Source organism: Miniopterus schreibersii, assembly GCF_964146895.1.
Source record: "Miniopterus schreibersii genome assembly, chromosome: 5".
NCBI classification, from domain to species: domain Eukaryota; kingdom Metazoa; phylum Chordata; class Mammalia; order Chiroptera; family Miniopteridae; genus Miniopterus; species Miniopterus schreibersii.
Genome location: NC_138106.1, coordinates 4,778,037 through 4,793,939, shown reverse-complemented (window position 1 = coordinate 4,793,939; position 15,903 = coordinate 4,778,037). Strand labels below are relative to the sequence as shown.

At 53.8% G+C, this 15,903-nt stretch overlaps 1 protein-coding gene across 7 annotated transcripts in view; it reads left to right on the top strand.

The window, feature by feature from the left end:
• Positions 1 to 15,903, top strand: part of ABCG1 (ATP binding cassette subfamily G member 1) — a 56,368-nt gene that overhangs the window by 35,885 nt on the left and 4,580 nt on the right. For 4 of the 7 annotated variants that reach the window (XM_081139012.1, XM_081139008.1, XM_081139009.1 and 1 more), the window contains 8 exons: positions 3,358 to 3,475; positions 4,489 to 4,621; positions 7,042 to 7,092; positions 11,011 to 11,156; positions 11,382 to 11,505; positions 12,534 to 12,648; positions 14,597 to 14,781; positions 14,891 to 14,992. In XM_081139012.1, the coding sequence (XP_080995138.1) occupies positions 3,358 to 3,475; positions 4,489 to 4,621; positions 7,042 to 7,092; positions 11,011 to 11,156; positions 11,382 to 11,505; positions 12,534 to 12,648; positions 14,597 to 14,781; positions 14,891 to 14,992 (974 nt within the window). The remainder of the gene's footprint in view (positions 1 to 3,357; positions 3,476 to 4,488; positions 4,622 to 7,041; positions 7,093 to 11,010; positions 11,157 to 11,381; positions 11,506 to 12,533; positions 12,649 to 14,596; positions 14,782 to 14,890; positions 14,993 to 15,903) is intronic. The other 3 variants (XM_081139011.1, XM_081139013.1, XM_081139010.1) reach the window with 1 other exon arrangement.

Below are 15,903 nucleotides of genomic sequence, written 5' to 3'. Positions count from 1 at the left end.
ACATTCTAAAGTAAACCCTGCAGGTGTAACTAAGGAAGCCCTTTAGTTTTCACTAAACAGTTCAGAAACATCTTTCTCCACATGAGTTTCAAAATCTACCCATGTATGTTTCCGTTCAGCAAATGCGCTGAGCACGCTCGCTGGGCAGGGCTGGGTGTCCTGAGACGGAAGGCCGGGTGTCCTGAGACGGAAGGCCGGGTGTCCTGAGACGGAAGGCCAGGTGCCTGCTCTGACAGCTTTTCCTTCTCAGCTGCCTGGGTTTGAATAGTCTTTCAGCCAGAACCAAACATCGCATTTTACGTTTGTGCTCTTTCCATGAAGGCCCCTCCCAGTCCCCACTTGTAAAGCATCAGGGTCTCTGAGACAAACGAGAGCCTGCGTTTCCAGCTGCCCCTCCCACGGGGCCTTTCTCCTGCCCATGATCCCGTTTGCCCCAACGCTCCTGATGCCAGCGTGGGCCCAGCACTCCTGCCTTCGGCCCCCTGTTTTCTCCATGCAGAGCGTGCCCATCCCATCTCAGAGGATGGGACCCTGTGTCTGAGCAGAGTTCTCTTCCCTATGATAGTGGGGCCAGGGCACTGTCATCTCTTGTCTCTCTGTCTCCATTTCTCTTTCTCCACCGTCATCTCTTGTCTCTCTGTCTCCATTTCTCTTTCTCCACCTCTCCATCTCTCTTCTTTTCTCTGGTCTAGGTTTTGACTTGGGTTCTGGTCTGGCTTCTGGCCTGGCTGTTTTAACGATGAACTACCTGCACCCTGCAGGGCTGATGAATATCCATGGCCCTGCCTGTCAGGCGATCTTTCCATTATGCCAAGAAGATGAGCTGAGTAGGGCTCATCGGTGGGAAAGTAGAGCAGCAGAGTGTTGGCATAGGTCTGTCTGCATCTTTCCTTATAAGGAGAAAAAGGCAAGGCTCTGAGGTGAAAAGCAGCTCGTTACATAAAACTAGGGCTGTGCATGCACTGGACACACTAACAGGTGTCCCCTCCCTCAGCCTGGCACTGGGACCCCTCTTCTGAGTGTGCGATGCCTCCTCCTTCGCCGCTCTGTGGGCCCACAAGATCGACGCCTCCTTGACTTCTGTTTCCAGGGTCACTTTTAAGTCTTAAATCCCAAGTGTGTGTTTGCCGTTTTTAAAGAAAAACAGGTTTCTAATGTTAGAGAAGGGAGCCCCAAGTTAGGTCCTTCTCCACTACTGAATTCCACATGGGTCCCACACGTTGAGACCCACACGTGAGGACCCTTCCTGGGCGGCTCTGCAGCATGTCACACACACGCCTTTCCTGTCTTTCCACGTCACCCTGGAACCAGTGCCCCTCTCTGAGGCATGAGTCTTCGCTTTGTGAGTCCACGTAATTCACATGACCCAACAGTGTATCTGTTTAGCACCAGGGCTCACGGGCAGACCCACAGCTCCGGTCTAGTGGCTGTAAGGGAGGAGACTATGGTCTGTCCCCCACTCTGCCCACTTTTCCCTTGAAAGGGCCAGATGCTCTCCCAGCTACCACACCTGTGTCTGTTCCTGACTTCCTGGCCATGGACATCACAGCCTTCCCAAAGCCACTGTTATTATCTGTGCCCCTGTGTGAACCCCAACCCCAAGGGCTTGCACCAGGTGACATCAGAGTGAGAGCAGTGCCCATGGACCCTGCCCGGAGGGAGGGATCTCTCAGAGTCCTGGAAGCAAGGCTGCCTCCGGCCATCGTGACCCACGTGTAGACTGCGCTTGGCCTCTGAGTGGCCATGGACATCTCAGCGATGCGTCGCCTTCCTCAGGCTGCCCCTGGTTTACAGGGGACCAGCTGGGGATCAGCCTTGAACTTTGAGAAAAAGAACTTATAGGAAGGTTTGCTCTGGAGTGACCCTGCTCTGGACCCAAACTGACAAGAGGCAGTAATGAGCAGATGTCTGGCGTGCCTGGCATTTAATGCTCCCTCAGTGATGTCAGACAGACCCCCTGTGGCCCAGGTCCCAGAGCCCCTGGCCCAGCAGAGCTCCATCCTGATTCAGAGCCTGCTGCACTGGGAGTTTGACCTTGCAGAGGAGGGGTCTCTGCTCTCCCCAGCCCTTCTGTCTGTCCTTTGGGGTTCCTGTCCCCTCACATGCGTGAATCTCCTTTAACTCTCACCTGCCAGCGTTTGCTGACCTAGCGTCATGGATGTCCCATTGGCAGGCATCTGGCTCATTTGCAGTTCTGAGCTACTCTTCTAGATGCTCTCCGGTTGTTCCTCTGCCCCTTTCCCACGGGGACAACTATCTCAGCCCTCCCCAGGCGACGGTCGCTCTCTGTAATGAGCCACATCGCAGGGCCACAGGCTTCCTGCCTTTGTTTCCGCTTCTCTCTGCCTGATTAAACAAGGCCTTGGGGACTCCCCATCTGAATCAAGGTGGCACCTGGTGACAGTTTGGGTGTTCAAGTGACTTATCAGTGGAAGACAGGAACTCTCCAGTCCCTGGCCAAAGCTCAAATAAACATGACAGGTCTGGGTCCCAGGGAGCATCCAGCCTCAAGCTGGGGAGAGAATGGGATCTGGTGGGGCACCCCCCGCCCTTTTCTCATCAGGCCCCTAAGCATCGTGCAGGAGCAGAAAAGCTGCACTTGTGTGGTCCTGGTCAGTTAAGGGCATGTTCTCGGAATATTTCTCAGGAGCTAAGAAATGGCTCTGAATTAGGAGTCTTGGTCCACAAATCCAGGTTCTTCTATTTTGTTCTTTATCGCACCTTCGAACAGTCCACTAAAAAAAGAATTCCTGTGGCTCTGGGTAGGACATGTACATTTTTGGTCCTTTTACAAAGCTTTCGGATGGAGACTTGGCAGAAACTCCAAAGACATTTGATGTGGCTGCAGAATGGTACACTTTTAATTATCAGTTAATTAATATATTAGAGTAATGATTTACAAATAAATCCTACATGAATAATTTGTATTCGCATAAATTATAAATAAAAATTCATAAATGAAAAAAATAAAATAATCATTTAGTTAACCATCATGGGGGCAGAAGCAGGGTGGCCGGTGGCATGGCCCTCGGTCAGGATCCGCTCATGCTGGCTGTGGGGGCCTGGACAAGCCCCTGGCCCCCGGGACTCCTGCTTCCTCACCCCGGAAGGAGAATGGTGGACCCCTGGCACCCCAGATAGTGCGTGTGAGAGCGCCTTGTCCAGTCTAAAGCACTGTGCACCTACTGGGAACTGTCATTAACGTAGCCCACGAGATGCAGTCGAAGTGTGAAAAATCCAGCCTTTGGCCTGAGATCCACGGTCAAATGTACTGTGTGTTTACCTGAAGGGCACTGGGGATAAAATCGACAGGTCCCGTGATAGTAAGAGAGCGAATGTGGTCTGCTTTTTTTGCAGGATACAAGACCCTTCTGAAAGGAATTTCTGGCAAATTCAGCAGCGGGGAGCTGGTGGCCATCATGGGTCCCTCTGGGGCTGGGAAGTCCACGCTCATGAACATCCTGGCCGGATACAGGTGAGCACACCCTGCCGAGAACACGATCCCCGCCATAGGTGGCACTGTGGCAGCCACTGCAGTCTGCCCATCACTTCTTAAGGTTCTGTACAGGCTCCAGTGAAGCCTCGAGGGGATGGGGGTGCTTAAGAGGCTTTGTAATCTGTGAAGGAATCAGCCCGGGGGAGAAAACAACATTGAAACATCCAAAGGCAGCACCTGGTCATTGCGACACGGCAGTGGAGACGGATGCTCCGCGCCCCGGGGAGGGAGGTTGTGGGACAGACTGGCTGTGGTTCCCACCGCCTCCCCAGGCTGAGCTGACGCACCCAGAAGAGCCTCTGGCCACGGAGACGCACCGGGTCTGCCAGTGAGGGAGGGGGGCAGTGCCCCTTCCGTTTCCAAAGTACACATGGACGCCCAACCTGTCCCCTATGGTCACAGAGCACAACTTTTCCCGTGGAGAAGGACCGTGCACTTGGCCGAGTGGGTCCAGGGCGCAGGCCCCCTGCTCTTGGAGCCACGTGAGCCCAGGGACCCTGCTGTGTTCCCTCCCAGTCAGCATCGGAGCTGGGCCCTGGGGAACTGGGTCTGACGTAGCGGCCACACCCCTGACTGCAGAGTCTTGGCCTTTGGGGCAGCCAGTATAACCTCAGCTACATACAGGATTGCTCAGAAGCCAATCTCAGAACCACCCCGAAAAGCCAGGGGTGTGCATCTAACCTGTGGCTGCGTGCAGGAGCATCCGCTCCCATCGCTGCCTGCCAGCGGGCACCTGTTACACCTATGCCATCCCAGGGAGGCCTCCCTCCACCCCTTTCTGTGCCGGGCATTTTCTCCCTGTGGCTCCTTCCTGCGAGTGCTGAGGCTGTCCTGGGTCTCTGTCCTTCCTCCCCCTGTCTCTGTGGCAAACCATCCACGTGGGAAGGGGCTGGGCGGGGCCGCCTCTCTCTCAGGCCCCCCAGCCCTGGGGGGGAGCAGGAGCAGGAGCAGGAGCAGGAGCTGGGCTGACCGGCCCTCCCCTGGCCTTGCAGGGAGACCGGCATGAAGGGGGCCATCCTCATCAACGGCATGCCCCGGGACCTGCGCAGCTTCCGGAAGGTGTCCTGCTACATCATGCAGGACGACATGCTGCTGCCGAACCTCACGGTGCAGGAGGCGATGATGGTGAGCTGCCGCCCCTCGGGTAGCGGGCAGGGCCCAGTGTGGGCCGGGGCTCTGCCGGCCCCGTGCCTCCAGCGGAGTGTTACTCCAGCCCTGCTGGTTAGACAGCTGCACTGACAACTAACCCCCAGACCCTGGCTTCTCCTAGACCCTGGATGGCAAAATTAAGGTCAGATTCCTGAGAAAGCTATTGACCTGACTGATGTGGGTGACCCCTTCCAAGGTGACCCCAGTCCTACCCCTCAGACCGAGGGTCTGCCCTTCCAGTCAGCCTGGTGCTGAGTTAGGGCCACGAGGGTGTCATCCCCTGCTGGGCGGGGGAGTGAGACCAGCGTTTGCTGACCACCTGCTGGATCCTAGGCCCTGAGCTCATGTAGCCCAATAGTCACCAAACATGTAATCCTTCAAAAACGTGTGAGAAAGGCAGCCTCCAGAGTGAGCTGGTGGCCCAGGGCATCCTGTACATTGGGGTTCAGTATGGCGTGGCCCTCATGCTCTTTGAACAGACCACGACCCAGCCAAGTGCCCTGACCTGAGCTTCCAGAGCCAGTTTTTTAAAGGCCCCGCCCACACCGACAGGGACCACATTTACCCACCTGTGGACAGTGGAAGCCGCTAGAATGTCTCCCACTGAGAGGAGATGGGAAGGCCCATAAGCCCCCCGTTGCTCATCACGGGGCGTTTGCCACAAGGCTGCTTGGTTTCCTGCTTTCCCCTCATCTGCTGTGAAAGGCAGGGCCTCTGGGTCACTCCTGGCATGTTACCCACCATTCTCAGCCTGTCTGCCTTGCACCCTGGTCAATGGACGGGGTTCGCCTTGGTTTTCCAGCCTGGGAAAAAGGTCTTGCCCTGTGCTCTTCACTTCCTCTCCCTGGCATCAGAGAGTGGCGGCTGCCCAGCCTTTCCTCCCAACACCAACTCCAAGGAGATCTTAGCAAAGGGAAGCAGAGTAGGCTGTCAGATATGTGATTTGGTCCCTTACCTGCTTTGTGGGGAGACAGAGAGAAGGGCCCTGCGGGGTTGCTCCTCCCGTTGTCCCTGGGACTCAGTGTTCTGTAAGTCAGGACACACCTCTCCCCTGGCTGGCTTCCCGAGAAGGCATGTGCCCTGGCGGCCCTGATTGTTTATCTGGCAAGAGCGCAGGGAACTTAGGAGGAGCTTGCAGACAGAGCAGTGAGTTTAGCAGACAGGAGCTTTGCACAGCCCATTGACTCCTGCCTTGCCACTGGTCTCATCTGAGGTGACGAGAGAGAAACCGTATTTTGATTTCTGGCTGACTTGCTGCTTTCTTTTGCAAACAAGATTGGTGACTCCTGTTGTTATCTCCCTCCTCCCCCTAACTTCTCACCAGGCTCTGCTATAAAATCCATTTATTTTCGGAATTAAATTAAATGAGATTTTAACATAAAGCCATGATATCTTTTACTTTTTGAGGTCCTGTCACGCACGCAGGGGTGATATTGGCTACCAGCTGTGGGTTGTGCATTTGCATGTGTTGCATCTTACCCTCACAACCACCAGGCCAACCAAGAAGTGACACTTGGTGTCACAGGGCAAGCAGCTGGCTTGACCAACCTGACCTAGGCCTGGCTCTGTCTGACTCTGGGACTGTAGCCTCTTCTCTACTCTCCCCTGTGTCTCAGTTTGCCCTTGATCCTCATGGCAACTTTACCAGCTCACCAGGGGGCAGGTTCTAACCTCACCATTGTACCTGTGAGGAAACTGAGGCTTGTTTCCCAAAGCCACAGAAGTTGGCAAAGCAGAACCAAGGCTGACTTGGGGCGTGATGTTGACTACTCAAGGTTTTACCAAGCAGGGTGAAGGGCCCAGGGGTGTGCGGGCAACCAGGATCTCAAACAAAACAACAACAAAGCCAGAGACCTGTTTTGTAGCATTTGCCAATTTCTGTGGTGTAAATGCTCTCAAATCTGCTGTGTTGAGCAATGGATAGCTTTAAGCTATCAACAGTTTAACAGGTGGCTTGTGAAATTCCTAAATATACATCGATAGTCTTCAAGCCCCTGAAGCCTGAGGTTTCCTTATCTCTCAGTTGCCCACATCTAACTTCTTTCACGGGCACAGCAGCAAATTCGACAGAGAGAACTAGGCCTAGGCCCTGCACTCACATAGCCCAAAGACCCTGAGTTCTCATAGACCCTGGATGGCAAAATCAAGGTCAAATTCCTGAAAAAGTTATTGACCCCACTGATGTGGGGACCCCTTCCAAAGAAGGAAGCACCCCAGACACACACTGCTGTCCTAGACCCCACCTTTGCTGAGCCAAGGGAGGTGGGAAGCCAGGACCTCCTCCAAGAGTTTTCTTCCCGCCACTGGGGCTCTTGGCCTGTGGTGTGGCTTGTGAGGTTTGTCCTGCCAAGGGCCATCTGTTCTGACTCCACACTGTATCCCCGCATCCTGTGTAGGTGTCTGCACATCTGAAGCTCCAGGAGAAAGATGAAGGCAGGAGGGAGATGGTAAGTGTGTGCCTTGGGACCACAAGTAGTCCAGAAAGTGCATGAACTGCAGTTGGCAAACACGTTTTGGTGCTGGTGTTGCTGGTTTGTCGCCTTGCCTTCTGTGTGTGGGGGACAGTGACATCTCAGTGTGCTGCACTCTTACCTGGCAGCCTGGACTGGCCCTCTGCCGCTGGGGCCACGGCCTTGACTCTGTGTCCTGGCGCTGCCACAGGAACAGGGCAAGGACGCAGCGGGACACCAGCCTGAGAGCTTAGGTGGCCAGAAGGCCTGGCCTCAGGGTCAGCCTAAGCGCTGTCCCTTTTCGTGTTTAATATGCTTCATTCTCAACTGTTTTTATAAAATACTAGCAATGAAGATGGTTAGTCACTCATTTAAAAATAACCAGCCTCCACCCACACACACTCCCAAGAAGAAATTTGATGCTCACGTGTTATTAACCAGCCTTTAAAAAAATAAATTGAACAGGTTTCCAGGGTGAGTAGGACTGTTTTCTAATCCCTTTCACGGATTACTCCTCAAACCCCAGGGAGCAGGGAGGGCGCTGGGTAAGCAGATCGAGTGGGGAGCACCAGAAAGCCCCATTTTTTGGGGGGTGGAGACCAATTTATACATACACACATCTAAGGGAAACTCAGCCTCTTCCTCTCCACTCCACAGTGAGTGAGAGTGGCATTTTCAGTATAAGAATAGAATTTGGTAAAATTCCACCGATAAAATAGCATCTTGTCTTCTAAGGCCCTGGGGCCATAGCCCAGCAGCAGGAAGAGTAGGGTCTGTGGGGTTACCCCAGTGGTGCAACGCAGCTCTTCATGTCTCGATGGAAACTGGAGTCACTAATAGAATACTCTTATGCACGCTAAGGAAATACTAATAGCAATTCTATTTATGGCCACTCCCTCTCCTGGTCCACATAATAGTTACTGTTACATAAATGTGACCCTCCTTGGTATGGAGAGCAATGCTGGCATCTCTAGGCCCCCTCCTCACCCTCTCTGTCCTTGCCTCGCCCCACTGCAGCCTCCAGAACTCTTAGGGGTTAGCCCTGAAATCGAGGGAGGGAGGGTTACCTGTGCAGTGGGTGGGAGAGCCCACTTCTGTGGCCCGTGGAACTCGTTGCCGCTGAAGGCATAGCACGTGGAACTCTTCTATGCTGAGCTGGAAAGGAATAGTGGATTTAACGGAACCCGAAGCAGAGATGTGGGAAATGTGGGAACCACGTGTGTTTCCGTCCCTTGACAACCGAAGGCCGTTGGCGTCAATTTAACACCAATAGGAACCTCCAATTTGGGGTGTGGTGAAGAAGGAAACTGGATTTGGTGCGAACAGCCCAAAGGGGGCACGGCACGGCAAAGGGGGTCCCAGGACCCACTGGTGACTTCGAGCCACTGCCTGTAGCGCGGGCTTCCGTCTGCGAGGAGGGAGTGGGAGGCTGGCCCCAGCTGCCTTTGGGGCGGCGCGAGGCCATTTCAGAGGGTGCCCTAAGGTGTCTGAGCTGCGCGGAACAGGAGCGACCCATAAGTAAGCAGGCCACGGAGGGCTGCCCTGCGGCGGGACCCGCATGGACCAGCCTCTCCACGTGGGAGAAGGGCTGAGGAAGGCAGTAGCCTTTGCTGGCTGGGAGGACGAGTGTGCCCCTCAGCTGACTTGCTATATTGAGAGCACAGCGGCCTCCCTTTGCCCCTGCACCAGCGCTCTCTGTCACATCATGACCTTCAGAGGCAGCTTCCAGCCCCATCCGGGGAGCTGATGGCGTCTAATCCGCCTCACGCCGCCCGAAGGCAGGTTGGCCTGGCCTCCCACTCCCTCTTACCGACGGCAGCCCAGAGCGCTGAGGCAGTGCCCGAGGTAACTGGTCAGGGTCCCGGGGAAGGCCACCGGGCCCTCTCTGCCTCCTCGGGCGGAAAGGACAGGCGCGGTGCAGTTTTCTGGTCGGGAATGGACGCATCTCCTGGGAGGGCCCGCCCGAGAGCATGTCCCCCAGGTGCCCGGCCTAAGACACAGCCCTGCAGAGAGGCCCGTGCTGTTCCCGCTGCACTCACTCATTCTGTCGGACCGAGCCCGAACCCTCCCCGGGGAGGGGGCCTCGCACCTCTCTTCAGATTCGTCTGATGAGGCTTGAGCAAGGACGTGAGCCTCCCCAAGGGCCAACCGGTGTCCTTGGGTCCTGCGCACCTTCTCACTGGAAGTCTCCAGCCGGGCCAGCCGGGCCCCCAGGATCCTTCAGGGGGACTGTGTGATTATTTTAAGGATAAGAAGCCCGTCAAATGTGCTGACTCACTTTCCTCCAGCTCCCTGGAGCGTGGCAGCTCCCTGCGTGGCCGGAGCATTCCCGCCCAAGTGGAATGTGTTGCCTGGACTTCAGCATTTCCCAGAAAAGCAGCCTCAGCCCTCAGCCTCCAGGGAGGGGCTTCCTCAGGAGCCCCTCTGACTAGTTTTGAAACAAAACTGATCTGCAGAGTGTCACTGTCGGGGGCCCACTGGAGGGAACACTCTGGATGGGCGGAGAAAGGGAAGCATTGGCATTCGGCCTCTCCACTCCCAGCATCCTCTCCATAGCGGCTGAGGGGCGCTCGGCCACAGCACTGAGCCCCCCAAGGAAACAGATGGACAGGCAGAGGGCATGTGCCATGTTTGTGATGGCCCCAGAGTGAGCCTAGAATGACCAGCGTGGCTATTTGTCCTGTAACTGTGGCTCGTGGCTGTCTGCACAGGAGGGAAGTGTGCCAGGAAGAGCCATCCCCACCTGCCCCACCCTGACAGCCTTTCCTGAGTGACCTCACTGACCTCATTTCTAGGTTGGTGTCCCTCAAAGACACAACATTCTAGAAGAGGCAGAGGAGTGGGGTTTAGGGATCAACAAGGGAAAGGATGAGCAGGATTCAAACCCAGGCCTGTCCGACCGCCTGCTTCCCAGCCTGAGGAGCAGCAGTGTCCTGGCTCTTTCTGTCACCAAACCTGAATCTTGTATCGACTCTGCTTAAGTAATTCTAGAGCTGGATAGAAATTTTCTTCCTTGTGAGTTCTTTCTCTTTTTGGATGACCTCATCTGCCAGAGAAGCTGCTGGACTGGGTCCACCCAAAAGGGCTCAGGAGCCACCAAGGGCTGAGATAACGGCTGGGCAAATTGTGGTGGGACCCCCCGGGAGGTGAGCCTGGTGTGGAGGCAGGGAGGCCACCAGCTGACCTCTGAGAAGATGCTGGGCTGCACCTGAAACCGGTGCCACCGCCTGCCCTGAAGTCTGCTCGCTCTCTGTTCCCTGAGTCAATACTGGATCGATAATCCTGTCAGACAGTGGACTCTTTGTACCTCAGTGGCCAGCCTGCAAGCCAGGCGGGCACTGGGGCCGCTGTGGGAGGGCCTGGCTGCTTCAAGCATTTTCAAGGTCTTGCTGCTCCTGCAGAGACCTTGATTTCCTATTGACAAGTGCAAATGGGGCTCCGTTCCTTCTTTCCGAGAGGCCAGGCCTGTATGGTTGTGTGTCTGCAGGAGCTGCTGTCGACTAAATGCTCACATCTGCCAAGCACTTTCATTATCTCATTTCACCGTCTAGGTGGTCCTCTCTTTGTGCTGGTCAGAAACCTGATCATCTCTTTATCTATGTGTCCACCGATCCACCCATTCTACAGATGTTTACTGTGGAGATTTACAAGTGAAGGCTCACAAGTGGAGGTCACAGAAGGAGGCAGGACAGGGACTCTGCCCAGGCGGGCCTGGCTTCACCACTGTTTCTCAGCTTCCCAGGGCCAAATCAGGACCTTAGACTTGGAAATGGGCAGCCTGGGGTGGGAGTTGCATCGATCTGTGTGTGTCTGGAGCTGGGTGGGGGAGGCAGCAGATTTCTGTGTGGGCGCTGGAGGTGGTGACATGTGGTGGAAGATCCCTGATGGCCACTCAGGCTCTGCCCCGTCCCCCAGGTCAAGGAGATCCTGATGGCTCTGGGCTTGCTGTCTTGTGCCAACATGCGCACTGGAAACCTCTCGGGCGGGCAGAGGAAGCGCCTGGCCATCGCGCTGGAGCTGGTGAACAACCCTCCCGTCATGTTCTTCGACGAGCCAACCAGGTACTTGGGCAGCGGGGGAAAGGGCCCTGGTCTCCCCCTGCCGCCCATCTTTTTCCCCAGCTGCTTTGGGGTCACAGAGCAGAACCTGACTTGCCCCACTCTCCCTGTCTGAGACTAGGAGACACCCATGGGCCCAGGCTTGCACCCAGACCTACCCAGTGCACTTTGAATGTGGGCATGGGTTGGGGGCCCCACAAAAGCCTCATGGTGCCCCTTGACTTGCAGCGGCCTGGACAGCTCCTCCTGCTACCAAGTGGTCTCCCTGCTGAAAGGGCTGGCTCAAGGAGGGCGGTCCATCATCTGCACCATCCACCAGCCCAGCGCCAAGCTCTTCGAGCTGTTTGACCAGGTACGCAGACGCTGCCGTGAACAGCCCCTGGGGGTCTGAATTCAGGTACTCAGCTTCCCCTAGTTCACGGGGCTGTCTTCATTGCTGAGTGGACTTCAGGGTTATTTTCATAAGACGTTGGAGCCATAAGCAAGTAAGGACAGGGATCGGAAGAGCTGGCCAGTGTCCTCTCTGGGGCTGGTGTGTGGCCACTGGGACCTGGATGAGTCACTGACATTGCTGAGGCTTCATGTTACAGTGGGGAAATACTTGTTTTACTGAATTAAATGACAGTACTTTATTTGTATAATATCATGTTTTATAAATCTTAGGTTTTGACATTATGAGGGAAAAAATGTCTCAAATGTTGAAATATGTACAGCTTCAGAATTTTTCCTGAGCAGGTGGTTAGTTAGTGTGAAAAAAAAAGCAATATGTTAAAATAACTCAGGGCCTCATGATATCCTCAGTTTTCTCTGACTTATCATGGTTTTCCCTGGGAACTTTAACTGAGTCTTTGGGAGGTAATGGAGAGAGAGAGGGAGAGAGAAGATACATAGATGATAGTTGATAGATGATAGATAGATGATAGATAGATAGATAGATAGATAGATAGATAGATAGATAGATAGATGATAGATAGATAGATAGATAGATATAGATAGATAGAGATAGATGATAGATAGATGATGATAGATGATAGATAGATAGATAGATAGATAGATAGATAGATAGATAGATAGATAGATAGATAGATAGATAGATAGATAGATAGATATAGATGATAGATAGATGATAGATAGATAGATAGATGAGAGAGAGAGAGAGAGAGAGAGAGAGAGAGAGAGAGAGAGAGAGATGATAGATATGGTTGGATGGATCGATGGAGGGTGGATGGCTAGGTGGATGGATGTGTGGGGGGTGGATGTGTGGGGGGATGGATATGTGGATGTGGGGGGGGGGGATGGTATGGATGGATGGGTTGAGAGCGCCCACTGCTTTACGGAGACAGGCAGGGTTGATGTTTACCTCTCCCTGCTTTCTTCCAGCTTTATGTCCTTAGTCAAGGACAATGTGTGTACCGGGGAGAGGTCTCCAATCTTGTACCATATTTGAAGGATTTAGGTCTGAACTGCCCAACCTATCACAACCCAGCTGATTTTGGTAAGTAGAACCTTGACCAGGAAGGAAAAGAAAGGGGTGTGTTTTTTGCCACTCTTGGTGGATTTCCTCTTTTACCAGAGGCCCCCAGTCAGGAATTACTTGAATATTCCTCAGATGGCTCAAGTGCCATCCTGTGGTGGAACTTTTAAGGGCAGAGAAAAAGAGATTGTTTTTCCTCCGGGTAAAATATCTGGAAACTATAACAAGGGAGCTGTTGTTAGGAGCGATATTTTCTAACATCTCTTGTGTTGGTCCCCGTTTAAAGGAAGTTATTTCTAACAAGAAATTACCTTTTTAAAAGGTTTTAATTAATGGAGATGTTAAAATGCCAATTTAAATTTTGACTAAATGTAACAAAAAAGGTGACCTTGAGCCCAGCAGTCAAGCTAATGGTCCCAGTTGCTTCTCTTGCTGTGAAGTTCCGAGGTCAGCGGGCTGTGATGCTGAGCAGCTGATCGCGTCCCCACTTGCAATGGCCTGAGATCTATGACCTCAGATCCTAGACACTGACTTGCTCCCAGGGGTCCCCCTCTGTCTTCTCCCCATCAGTCACTGTCCTTGGGGTCCAGTCTTTGCCATTGCACCCCACCTTCCTAGGGTGGCTTTAACAAAGCACTGCAGACTGGGTTGCCTAAAACAACAGAAGTTCACTCTCTCACAGTTCTGGAGGCCAGAAGTCAAGGTGTCGGCAGCGTCCTTCCTGCCTTTCCCAGCTTCCCGTGGCTCCGGCGTTCCTTGGCTTGTGGCCCCATCACTCTGATCTCTGCCTGTGTCTTTACATGGCTTTTTTCTGTGTGTGTCTCTGTGCCCTCTCCTCTGCTTATAAGGACACCAATCACTGGATTCAGGGCTCATCCTAAATCCAGGATAGTTTCACCTCAAGACCCATAACCAATTACATCTGCAAAAAACTTTTTTCAAATAAGGTCAGTTTCTGAGGTTCCAGGTGGACATGAATATTTGGGGGATGCTATTGAACCCACTATAACCCTCCCACTTGGTCTCCTGGTCATCAGCCCTTCTCACTCAGTTGCTTTTCTTTCAAACATCTGGCCACACTCAGGATTTCATATTTTCTACATTATCTCCCAAATTGTGTTCCACAAGACACTGTCCCTGGGAAATGCTTCTCTCTCTCTCTCTCTTCAGAGAAAGGAAAGGAGAGGGAGAGAGAGACAGAAACATCAATGATGAGAGAGTCATTGATCGGCTGCCTCCTGCACGCCCCCTACTGGGGATGGAGCCCGCAACCCAGGCATGTGCCCTGACTGGGAATCAAACTGTGACCTCCTGGTTCATGGGTTGATGTCAACCACTAGGCCACACTGGCTGGACTGGGAAATGCTTCTTTTACAAAAGTGAGTGTGAGAGCAGGAAGGTGAGGGGGCAGACAGCTTTGTTTCAAGGCAGTGGGACGGGTCCGGTTTATAGTCACATATTCACTAGAGAGAAGGATGGTTGGGGACAGGTGTGCTGAGCAGGGAGAGGGGAGTAAGGTGCAAGGCCCGCAAAGAGGAGAGAACCTAGAGGGAAGGATGGGCAGGAGGAGAAATAGGGCACATGGGGCCTCCAGGAGGTCCCAGAAAGGTTAGGGTGTGGCTTCTATCTCCTCAACGTCACCTGGAGAGAGGACTGGAGGTGCACAGAGAGCAGCCGTGTGGGGAGGGACAGGTGTAAGTTAATAGGCAATGAGCTAATTATTTTCATTCCCAGGCTCCTGGCATGGGAAATGGTCTTGCTGGGGGTTCAGAGCCGAAAGAACATTGGTTGCTAAATGATTTTATCATAAGATCATAGTCATTCAACTTGTATATAATCGGTTAAAAATATTCCGGCTGAATCCACTGCTCTGTAGTTGCAAAAATGAAAGAGGCGCACCGTTCACCTGGGCGATGTCGGGCGCCTGTCCCAGGGCCTGGCCGACCACGCGCGCTTGTGTCTCACGCAGTGATGGAGGTGGCGTCTGGTGAGTACGGCGACCAGAACAGCCGCCTGGTGCGAGCCGTCCTCGAGGGCATGTGCGACTCAGACTACAGGAGAGAGCCTGGGGGGGATGCCGAGGTGAACCCTTTCCTCTGGCACCGGCCCCCTGAAGAGGTAAAGCAGGCAAAACGAGTGAAGGGGCGGAGAAAGGTAATCCCACGCCCCTGCGTGTGCCCCTGCGGCGGGGCGCCCTTTCTCAGCCTTGGGACCCGCGCTCAGGGCTGGGCCTCACCTCCTCTCCCTCCCCGGGTGCCCACAGGACTCCCCCTCCACCGAAGGCTGTCACAGCTTCTCCGCCAGCTGCCTCACCCAGTTCTGCATCCTGTTCAAAAGGACTTTCCTGAGCAGCTTGAGGGACTCGGTAAGCGTGCCTGCAATCGCCTCTTGTGGCAGAGGAAGCTTCGGGCGTTTTCGGGTGTATCCGTCCTGACTGTTGTTCCTCCATCCGCATCAGTCAGCATTCGCTCCGCGATGCTGCTGTGACACACAGCCCCTCAAATGCTAGCGGCTACGACAGTCGGTACAGGGTGTCCCCCCCAAAATGCATACACACTTTAACAGCTGGTAGCTCAGTTTTGAAAATGAAACGCATTTTAATAAACACTGCCTTTATCATTATTCAGAGTGTGTGTATACATTTTTTGGGGGGGGGATACCCTATATCTATGCCTTGCTCGTGTTAACTTGGTGGCTGAGTGCTGTGACTCTGCCCCATGTTTCTTCGCATCCTCGGGCTCAGATGGAGGGACAGCTCCTTTCTAGAAAGTGACAAAGGGAAAGTGCAAGGGGAGAAACCAAATGTAAAACTTCTGGTGGCAACTTGTCACTTTGTGCTCACGTTTCTCCGGCCAAAGCAAGTCGCATGGCCAAGTGTGATGTCAGGGAGTGTGTCCCCACCTCGGGAAAGCACGGCAAGGCATGGGGCACTGGGGCCATGTGGAGGATTACTGGGAAGCAGGTGGTGAGCGGTTGAGAACTGTGGTAATATCCCCCTCTAAAGCGGACAATCTGACAGCCTGCCCAGGAGGCGCTGAGAGCTCAGTGGGCCTCTGGGACCTAGTTTGAATGGTGGAGGGGCTTGTAGCAACCCGCCCTGGAGCTCTTCAGGGGTGGGCCTCTGATATATGCATCCACTGTCCCTTTCTCCACCGTCGTTGTGACTTGTCCCCTCCTCTGAAGGCAGACAGACCTTGCCTGCCATTTCCGAGCAGTTCCGTTTTGACAGCAATAAAAGGCTGCCCTGTGTGCGTGTGTGTGTGTGCACGCGTGTAT